The sequence below is a fragment of the Tasmannia lanceolata genome, unplaced genomic scaffold, assembly GCF_043159265.1.
Source record: "Tasmannia lanceolata isolate RefF3 unplaced genomic scaffold, GAP_Taslan_0.1 ptg000016l, whole genome shotgun sequence".
Lineage (NCBI taxonomy): Eukaryota > Viridiplantae > Streptophyta > Magnoliopsida > Canellales > Winteraceae > Tasmannia > Tasmannia lanceolata.
The window spans coordinates 6,312,502-6,323,820 of record NW_027518693.1 but is presented as its reverse complement, the minus strand read 5'-3'; the positions used below and the strand labels follow the sequence as shown (position 1 = coordinate 6,323,820).

Below are 11,319 nucleotides of genomic sequence, written 5' to 3'. Positions count from 1 at the left end.
GCCAGTATACTCACTTTTTAAAAAGTACTGTACGGCCCGCATCTCAGGATGATCGAAACCATTCATTCGATGGCCCCCAACCCTCCGATGTATAGAAGGTTCCATAATATGAAGTTCCTGTATAGATCGGAGGGCTAGGCTCATCCTGTGGAAATGATTTTTATGCCACAACCTATTTACTTTGTGGCCCACCAAATGAACGGTTTCGATCATCCTATGGTGTGGCCCGTACAGTACTTTTTGAAAAATACATGACTACATCGGCTTGCACCATATAAAAAATTCCATTTGATATAAAGTTTATACACTGAGTTCTGGTGTGTACACTGTATCTATCAAATAATCTATTGGGAGAGAGAGAGCGAGATGAGAAATTGACGATTGACAATTTCAAATGAACGACAAATTGACGAGAAAAACGTCTCTGACCCGACACAGCCGTGTCAAGATCGGAGTCCATTTTTTCTTTTTTTCCGTTCTTTCACCACTCCTTTAAAAAGCCCGTTTCTTTCTCTCACAACCGTACCGAAACACCTCCCACATTTACATAAAAAACACTCCGCCACCCGTTTCGAAACCCCGGCCTGTATGCGAAACGGTGACTGTAGAACCACTAATGGGGCCCACCTACCTCTGAAAAAAAATCAAGTTAAAGAGCACAGATAACCCCAAAGCCCAACCCCAAAACTCCAGATTTCAGGCGTGATTTGCAGAGAATCGAAGGACAGCGAATTAGCAGAAAAATCAATAGAGTGTTTGTGAGAGAGAGAGAGAGAGAGAGAGAGAGAGATGGAGAGAGAGAGAGATTTTTAAGTGCGTCCTTTTTTCTCCTTCTTAGCCAATCCGTAAGTTTCTCCTATTCTGTCTCTCCAAAATCCCCTTTTGTCTCCTCTTTTTCAGATTTCCAATCCGAAATAAAAATTAATAAATTTTTTTTCCTCAAATACAAACAGGATTTTTCCTTTTTCTCTCTTCCCGCATAAAAAGGGAAAACATATATACAGGGATTGGATTTTCCGATCATTTTGTATCGGAAAATCCACGAATTTGTTCTGGGATTTGTTTTGCGGAATTCTTGGGCGCAATTGTTCCTGGGTTTTTGCTGGCTCTTCCATCTTTTACCTTCTTTTTTCTAATTACGGATCTTGTTTGGATAAAAGTTAGATTTTTCTTTTTTTCTTTTCTTTAAATACGGTTTGGTGGTTTACAGCTTCGAATTAGCCGAAAGATTGGATCTTTTTCCGTTTTTGTATATATTTGCTATCTGGGTTTTCTTCCTTGTATATGAATTCAATTCCCACATGACTATTTTGGATCTTGTTCGGTTAAAAGCTTGAAAAATTCAACCTTGGTTGGTGGTTTTCTTTGTTCGACCCAAAGTTGGGTGTAATCGGTGGATAAGGTTTTGATTTTTGTTTGTTTGGTTTTGGATTTTTTGTATTTGGTAAAAAGAAGGAACATTTTCGGATTGGTTAGGTTCGTAGTTTTGCGTCAATTTCCGGTGGAATTCCGACGTCATGTTGGAGGATCGCCAGTCCTGTCTGGTTTCTAGGGCATTACCAAGCTCTTGTGAGCAAGAAACTAATTGGGTTTACATGAATTATCACAATATCATCGATGTTCAAAAGGGAAAAAGGCGAATCCTAGATGATTCTAGGGCTGATGAATCTATTAATCGTCGTGATCGTGAGGAGAATTTGGATTTGAATTCTCTTATCCAACCTCTTGGGAGAGATCTATCAATTAGTTGTCTCCTTCGCCTGTCTAGGTCTGATTACGCTTCAATTTCGTGCCTTAATCGGAGCTTTCATTCTTTAATCCAGTCGGGCGAGTTGTATAAGTTTAGACGTGAGGCGGGTATATCAGAACAGTGGGTTTACTTCTCTTGCAACGTCCTCGAATGGCAGGCTTTCGATCCCTATCGTGGGCGTTGGATACATTTGCCGCGAATGCCCCAAAATGAATGCTTCATGTGTTCTGATAAGGAGTCATTGGCCGTGGGGACCGAGCTTTTGGTTTTTGGAAAGGAAATCAGTTCCCACATTATATTGAGATATAGCATTTTGACAAACACTTGGTCTTCTGGCATGACAATGAACACGCCGAGGTGTTTGTTTGGTTCAGCTAGCCTTGGAGAGATTGCGATTTTCGCTGGTGGTGTTGATGTTCATGGAAAGATATTGAACTCTGTCGAGCTTTATAATTCAGAGACCAGAACTTGGATGACTCTTCCAAGTATGCATAAGCCGAGAAAGAATGGTTCGGGTGTTTTTATGAATGGGAAGTTTTATGTTATTGGTGGGCATGGTAGTGGTACAGATCCATATACTTGTGGGGAAGAGTATGACTTGGATACCAAGACTTGGAGGGAAATTCCTAACATGGCTCCAGGACGTAGGGGAGCGGCCGAGCCTCCTTCACTGCTCGCGGTCGTGAATAATGAATTGTATGCAGCTGATTATACGGAGAACGAAGTGAGAAAGTATGACAAAAAGAGGAAATTGTGGATCACATTGGGGAGATTGCCCGAGAGAGCAGTGTCGATGAACGGTTGGGGGCTTGCATTTAGGGCATGTGGTGAAAGCCTCATAGTTATCGGTGGGCCTAGAGGATTGGGGGGAGGGATCATAGAGCTCAATTCTTGGGTCCCAAGAGATGAGCCACCAGTGTGGAACTTGCTCGCAAGTAAGCATTCGGCGAGTTTTGTGTACAACTGTGCTGTGATGGGCTGTTGATCATTTGGTTTTGGTGACACCATATGTACTGTGCAATGCCTCTCCAGAGGATGTACAACATTGGTTTATTCAAGGGCATAGGATTCTGATTAATGGGTAATCTCTGCCTTTTTTGAAATTTCAGAATTACTCAATGCCCCAAAGAAAGTTTTCTAGAGGATTTTCTTTACTTTTTATGTTTATTTCTCCCATCGAATTTGCTTTTTGTACCAATTTTTAATGTTCTGCGCCCCTTGCCTGTTTCCATGAGAGCTTTCTATGAATGGCATCATGCGACACAAAGGGTAGGTTAATAATTTGAAGCTCCTAGACATTGCTAGGTTGCCAGGAATATTTGAGGAAGCCTTTTAGCATCACAGAATAGTGTTATTTGATTTCTTGGTCTGTAATGTGCTTGCCTTCGTGTTTGAGGAAAAAGAGGCTGTAAGGTTTTCTTCACATAGACAGCCAATAATTGATGGAGCCCTGTTAGCTCTACATGCAGGGTTCTCTGTAGTCTGTACATTTATTTGTCCGTTTAGTTGTTTTTAAAACTTGTTGCATTGGATATGATTTCATTGTAATTCTCTTTGATATGGATTTCACATTTGGTCTTTCTTATTCAATTTGATGAAGTTAGTAGAGCGTCAAAGTTTCTGATGAACTGCTCTACTTCCAATCTTTCTTCCTATGTTATTCTTTAACCTAGATCTTTGAATATGGCCACATATTAGATCACTTTTTGAAATGTGAACCTAGTCAAGGAAATGCTCAGCCAAAGGGGTGGATGAAGGTCAAGTCTGTTTAACTCCAACCAAATGGACAAGACACGATCACTTAGTCAACTAGCCTGGATTTTGAAGCTCGAGTCTGTTTCCATTGAGTCAAGCCACGTGATCTTAACTTCAAATGGACAAGCCATACTATTGTAGAGAATTTTTTCCTATTTAATTTAGCCTCCAACTTTTGTGCAATTTGACAATTAGACTCATTTAAGTTGCTAACCAAAATAAAGATTTCCAACGTTGTCATAATTAAAGTGCCTCCGTTTCTTGGGATTTATGTTGAGAAAATCACTAAAGTCTGTTTGGTTGCGGGGTTTTTTTTTTCCTGGGATTTATGTGGGAGGAAAAAAAATCCAAGGAGATCGGTGAGAAAAAAAAAGTCCTAGAAGTATCCCGGTAAAATAAAAATCCGATGTTTGGTTGACAGGACTATGGTGGGAAAAAAAAAAATGCTTTGTTTGGTTGCTTGAACTGTTGTGGAGAAAAAAATTCTTCTCAAGCTTATTTTTGGTTCCTGGGGCTATTTTGGTTCCTGGGAGTATTTTTTTTTCCTTCCTGGGGTTTCGTGCGGGGTTATTTTGGTTCCTGGGATTATTTTGGGCCCACCAACCAAACGTGGGTTTCGTGAGGAAATCCCACAAAAGTCCCAAGAATCAAAAAAATTCCGGCAACCAAACGGAGATTTTGCTATTTTGATGCATTCTTGAATGTGCATCTTGATTGAACTGCTGTAACTATTTTCTTTTTCTCTTTTGTATTTTTGCATTATGAACATTCTTGCTTTATTACCATTAAATAAAAAATAAAAAAATTCTGGCTTTATTAAGACCCTGTCCCAATGTTTGCAATCATTGCACATATTTGTGATCTTAATGTCTATCTTAACCACAAAATTTCTAGAGGGTCTTTCAATGAAGAGGATGTTTAGCAAATATAGAAAGGATAGCTATTTGAAGCATTATATGGTAAGTTACGTTACAATTGAAATGATTTGTTCATAAAACAGCACCTGGGTGCTTTCATACTTTATTAATCTTACAGTTTACGTGTCTTATCAGCCTTGTATGGGCTTGAAATTGCAGCTATCAGGATATGAGCATGTGACTGGATGTGTATACGAGCTGCATAATTCTATTCATTTAACTTATAAGAAAGTTATTAATTAGTTTTAGTATATATTAATGTATGGTTTCATATTTATATAAGCATATCTATTTCTCTATGTTGTCTTAGTACATATGTAATATGCCCGGCACTCTGGCTGTATAAAGTAGCATTTACAAGCAAGCGAAAGTACAGATAGGGACCACCCTTTCAACTATCCAAATCATTCATCTATGCGAAGCATTTATTCTGTCTTGCTCCAATTATCTTCCCAATAAGGGGATTCTAACCCTTCAATCAAAGGATATTTCCATTATGAATGTGGGTCATTGACTATTGAGGTATTTAACTGACCATTTACGGGCAATCAATTGGAGGGTTGTATCATCTGAACGGGGAAGGTTTGGGTGGTCTCAATTCGAGGATAAGGATCATTCATGGGAAAATTTTTGGGGCATATCCGTGTCCACCAAATTAATGATTTGGATTGTTGAAAAGGTGGTTAGGTGATTGGCGGCTGTCCGTCTTTCTGCTAATAATTTTTCTTTGGACTTTCCTGAGAAATCTTATTATTCTTCTCTTTTCATGCATATCTGGAATGCTTTGCACATTTGAACCTGTGGCTTTGCTGTGGGGGGGTTCTTATTATATATATTTCCAATATTTAGCAATGTTACCTTTATTTTATTCTTAATGGTTACTATTACAGTATGCTATGCAGCATTGCAATGCTATATAAGTAATTATGTACTAACATTCTATAAGATAATATCAAGTTTAACTATATCAAATTAGTATATAACATAGTAATCCAGTGATTCTAGTCTGTGTTGCATATGAGCATGTGTTGATCTAATGTTGTAGAATATATATTTTTTCTTTTTAGGTAGTAGAATATGTTTGGGACAAAGGCTTAGTTGAGTTGAGTTGAGTTGAGGTAGATGGAATAGAGCCCGTCCAGTGATTCTAGTCTTTGTTTATTAGATGGAATAGAGCCTCATTAATTCATAACTGAAAAATTGGAATTCTACTATACTATGGCTGTGAATGCGTCATTATAGCAGCGAAGGAAATTTAGAACAAGTATTTGGTGCTGAAATCAAGTGAGAAATCTTAAAGAACAAGATTGCAGAATATATTAACACTCTAGTGGAAAGATGTATTCTGGAAAGAAAAGTTGAAAATAAGATTCATGAATCTGTTAAATGCCAATTTGTAACTTATCGACATGGAGTTTTAACTAACCATGACCTTTTTTGAAAGCCTGGCAATAAAAAAGTGAACCTATTGTGATAGGAGTGTGACCTTGTTGAGACAGGAGCTTGAATCATCTAAGCTTGAATCGTCATTAGTAGCATAGTTGTTGTTCGTTATAAATAAAAGGAAGGGAAGATTTGCTCTAATAGAGGTCACTGGAGGACTTTAAGGAGGGCTTGAAACTACTTAAATGAACAAGAGAGAGATGGCAAGCAGTGAATCACTTATCTTCTCACTAGGCATAGTAGCTATATGGTCATATGTAGTGTGTATGTACATTGTGAGTAACTAAGGTGCTATGCCATTGTGATGCAACAAGATGAAGTGGGGAAGAATATGGTGTGAGGGGTTACTAGTAGAATGGAGCATAATAGTAGCTAAAGGTGGTGGTGCAAATGGGCTGCCACATCAACCACATGGCAGTTGGAAGACAGCAGTCCATACAACTGTATAACATGTGGCAGCAGCTGATCTCTAGACCCATCTATGGCAGTCTATAAATAGGTACCTAGGTGTGAAGTTTAGCAGTTTTGGGAACCCAGAAATTTTCCTTATTGGTTTGTTTTCTTGTAGATAGAGCTGAGGCCTATCCTTGTTACAGATTGTAGTCAATCTTCTTAACTGAAGCAATTCCAGAGTATCCTGTTTTTCTCTTTCTTGAATTCTATGAATGTAAATTCTATTTTAAGTTTTTCTTTATGTGTTCTCTGCTTAATTTTGTCCTAATTCTGCAAAGGAGTTGTTAACTTCCTAAAGATCTGAGATATTATCTCAGATCCTCAATCAATTTGCCAGATCAGTTAGCTTGTGACAGCAAAGTTCAAATTTCTGAACTTGCTGGGCCTAATGCCTGTTCACCGTCTCTTGTTCAGTTTTCTCATACCAGTCTCCGCATTTTCTTGAGATCGTGCCGCCCATAGATCATCAAGATCCAAAGAGGATCCAGTTTACATCACTTTAACCACTATCTTTTTTACCTGCTAGCATCTATATTTATGACTTGGCATGCATTTTACAGAAATAACTGGGTTGTACGCACAAATAGACAATTGTTGAAAGTTGTACAGTTGTGATCAGAAGATTACTAGCTAACAACAGGTCAGATACATATTGAGCCAGTATAGCTATACCTAGTCTAGAGAAGCAGGGAAATGGATAAACTAAAAGAATGGAAATGCATTTTTGGAAGTACTCAAGGGTTTACAAAATACACTACAACCCTTTGGGTTAGTGGGACTGATGTGGAGCTCCACTGCAGAAAACTACAATACAGATTACAGAATGATCTGGGGATTGCAGTGTATTTAAGGATGGAAATACATTTTTTGGAAGTACTCAAAGGTTTAGAAAATACTCTACAACCCTTGTTTGGGTTAGTGGGACTGATGTGGAGCCCCACTGCAGAAAACACAACACAGAATTATCTAGCGATTCATTGGGAATGTCATTTAACTGATGATTGTGAAGTAAAGTCTCCTTCTCGATATAATTCTTTGCCTTTTCCTTGGTACCCTTGGATCTCCTCTGTGCTGTAATCTCTCTATGGAGATGGAGATTTGCATAAGAGAAAATAAGTGCTTTTATCTAGAGACGGATTGGTGTTTTATGTAGAGACGGCTAGTGGCTGTTTAGCCCCTAGCCTTCCCACTGTACCTGGTCTAGAAATCTTCCATCTTTCATATCGATCCATTGATTCCTCTACTTGGTCAAGAACTTGGGCTTCTTTTCTCATTCACATTCATTGTTGTAGTGCTATGACCCTCTGTCCAATAGGTTTCTGTTTTCAAGTCCTTAGATATTCAATGATTGTTTACTAGAAACAATTAATCTACAATCAGGTTCACCCAAAGTATTTGTTTCCACCTTTCACCAATGATATGTAAGTTTCATGCCTGTTAGGGCCCATCAATGCAATCTTAACTTCTGAAATCCTTGTTTGAGACTCATCATGAGGTTCTTAGCTGTCCATGCTAATCTTGTTTAAGACTCGCCAAAAGGTCCTTGTTAATACATGCTGGTGATCTTATCCATTAGCGTAACTTTTATCTGCAACAAATTAGACTAATCTGTTTTTCAACATGAATTATATATGTTGTTAGGGAATCGTCGTGTCCATTTTGTTCTGCTATATTCATCTATGGCATGTAACCGTTGGCTGGTAACATCTTTGGTAGTTGATAATCTCTTTGGAATTTCCTTGGCAACTTTCCCTTGTTCCATTCGCCTTAGCTTCCTGTCATTTGATTCGTTTGCATCAATGTTCTGGGGATCAAATCAGATTATAAAATCATGACAAACTAGGATACAACCGAATTTTAGACCATACTGTATCATTCTTTATAAAATTGAGAAAAACAAAGCTAAAAGCATTAAGTATAGAAAAGTAGGATTGACGAGTCAACCATACTGTATCATTCTTCAAATCATTTTTATGTGCAATAGTTAACTATATGGATCTGTCAGATCAATCAAAACCAAGAGGTTGATACTTGAGTTTTGTTATATAATTTGCCTACCTTTCTTTATGACATTGAGGAAAACCAAACTAAAAGCATAGAAAGTAGGGCTGCAACTCGAGCCGGGTTTTACCCGACCCGCATCGACCCGACCCGAAAATAGCTTGGGTCGGGTTCAGGTTTCATGGGTTTCGGGTCGAGCCGGGTTCAACATTAAAAAGCCCGCATGAATCTCGGGTCGAGCCGGGTTTGAAGGGGCCCGACCCGACCCGACCCGACCCGAGTTACATAAGTTATAGTATGTACATTTTTTTCTATTGTTAGTTAAAAGTTAAAGGGATAATTACATTTACACCCCCTCTAGTTTCTGACACATCCACTTCCACCCCTATAGTTTAAAACGTGACAAATACACCCTTGTAGTTTCAATTTGTTTAAGGTAGGCCCCCTCAGCTGAAGGTTCGTCCATAGATTGAAGGGTTAGGATGATCCGATGGAGCTGATTTTTTTGGCACACCCTATCTATGTCAGGACCCATCAAATGAACGCTTTGGATCATCCAAACAATGTGGGCCCACATTATTTGGATGATTTTTTGGTAGTGTTTGGAATCGGGTAGGGGCCCACATTATTTGGATGATCCAAAGTGTTCATTTGATGGGTCTTGACATAGATATGGTGTGCCCAAAAAATCAGCTCCATCGGATCATCCTAACCCTTCAATCTATGGACGAACCTTCAGCTGAGGGGGCAAACCTTAAACAAATTGAAACTACAGGGGTGTATTTGTCACGTTTTAAACTATAGGGGTAGAAGTGGATGTGTCAGAAACTAGAGGGGGTGTAAATGTAATTATCCCAAAGTTAAAAGTGAAAACCCACGCACCCACTGTTACTGTATGTGAGTGTAATTTCTGCTTCTATGAGTTGAGTTGATTCAAGTGTTTGATTCAGCATTGTTTGATTGTAATTACAACATTGTTTGATTACATCATTGTTTGATTCAAGTGTGATGTGAGTGTAATTACATCATTGTTTGATTCAAGTGTAATGTGACTGTAATTTCTGCTTCTATGAGTTGAGTTGCCTTGCCAAACAAGAATTTTCCTTAAAAATTTGCGTCAACGTGAAAAAACCCGACCCGACCCGAACCGACCCGAGATTTATCATGGGTAGGGCCGGGTTTGGGAATCGTGGGTTTTCCGAAAAAAAACCCGACCCGACCCGACCCGAGATATTTCTTGGGTAGGGTTGGGTTCTCCAAAACCCGACCCGCCCGACCCGAGTTGCAGCCCTAATAGAAAGTATGGAAAAGTAGGATTTAGAAGTCAACTATACTGTTATAATGCATTAAATTATTGTTGATTTATCACATACCATTGCATTTTTATGTGGAATACTTAACTATATAGAGATGTTAGATCAATCAAGACCAAGTAGTTGATACGTTGCTTTCCTTTGAGCCATCAAGACATAAACTTCCCTTTTGGAGGAATTGCATGATCCAAGTGTAATTATTGTCAAACAGGATTCAAGTTGGAACGTGACTTATTTCCATGGTATCTGAAGCAAATCACAGGTTTATATAATGACCTTGATCTTACTAAATGGAAAGGAAACTTACATGACTGATCAACTTTGCCCTGTTGGAAGGTAAGTTCAATTTAAGAAAGATTGAGACCTGTTATATGACTGGGAAGATCATATCGATCTCTCTTCCTATTTGTATCTTATGGGGCAGTTGTTTTGATCGATAAAAATACACCATTTTACTAGAAGACTAAGTTGCATATGGTATCAGTGGGCTAGTAGGGATCAACCCCCATGTGGCCCAAGCCTCTACATATTTCTATGGATCAACCCGCCATGGATTGATTGTATATGAAATGCTTAGCTTTTGTTGTTTACCCATATTTCCAATTGATTGCAAATTTCTAAGCCAGTTGATCCCATTTTAATCGCGTGTTTCAGGTGCTCTTTTTCCTTTCATTTTGAATGGTATTAAGGATGTTCATTTTTTTCGTATCACCTTCAATCATGCACAAGCCATCAAAACAATCATTGAAATATTGTAAGCCACATAATAATAAATATATGACAATTTTGCGTACATGATTTCTAAAGAATGCCCCCAATCTCAGTCTGATTCTTACATCAAAATAGAGTTTGCTTACCTCTAACTCGAGGTGCCGTCCAACGAAGTAGTGCTTTGTGTTTCGGCGTCCTTTCCAAAATTATTATTTTTTTTTTGAAATGGCGAGTAATATTGAATAAAAGGGGGGGGCCCAAGAAGGGAAAACCCAAGAATACAAAAAGAAAAAAGAAACAGAAAAAGAGCACAACGCAGAGGACACCTCAAGGAGGAAGATGTTCAAACCATCTCAAAAAATCGCTCACCACCCCTCTCCAAGCCAACAAATTCACCTTCTCATTTGCGGACCTCCAAACATGTTTCGGCGTCCTTTCCAATATTACTTTCTTTTAATTATATAAAGAAGGAATGCTAGATTCACACTGCGCCCTTGCAAAAAGAGTGGCAAGGGCACCCCCATTGGTCAAATGCCATTAAAGACAGTAAGATTGTAATTTTCTGTGCCATCTTAAAAGGGATTTGACCAATGTCAAGGGCGGCTGTGAATCTAGCATTCCTCTATGTAATGCTCCTGCAACCATTTTGTCTTTTTACCCATGATAACAAGACACTATTTATTTGGTTAATATTTTCCAATCGACTTGCTTCTTTCTTGGAAGATTTTATTATTTTACTCCTTCAATATGTGTCATACTAGCACAGATGGTACAATTTCCGTAATGCTTTGCAATTGAAACTGAATAGCTAGATTCCCATCCAAAAAAGATGGAGGTGGAGTTTGGGAATGCCCCATGACATACCGAATTGGGAGAGAAGTGCCCCCCACCCCCCATATTTGAATCGAGAATGGTCAATGAATCTTAAAGTTGTTTAGACATTCATAGTCCTTATTGCATAGGACACGTCTACTAA

The 11,319-nt window shown here is 38.7% G+C and overlaps 1 protein-coding gene across 1 annotated transcript; it reads left to right on the top strand.

Moving 5' to 3' along the window:
* The first annotated feature begins 532 nt into the window (after window positions 1–532).
* LOC143848085 (F-box/kelch-repeat protein SKIP11-like) lies at window positions 533–10,425 on the top strand. The gene is made up of 2 exons (XM_077356886.1): window positions 533–2,831; window positions 9,844–10,425. The coding sequence occupies exon 1, from the start codon at window positions 1,518–1,520 to the stop codon at window positions 2,733–2,735; it is 1,218 nt and encodes a 405-aa protein (XP_077213001.1). The 5' UTR covers window positions 533–1,517; the 3' UTR covers window positions 2,736–2,831; window positions 9,844–10,425.
* The last annotated feature ends 894 nt before the right edge of the window (window positions 10,426–11,319 follow it).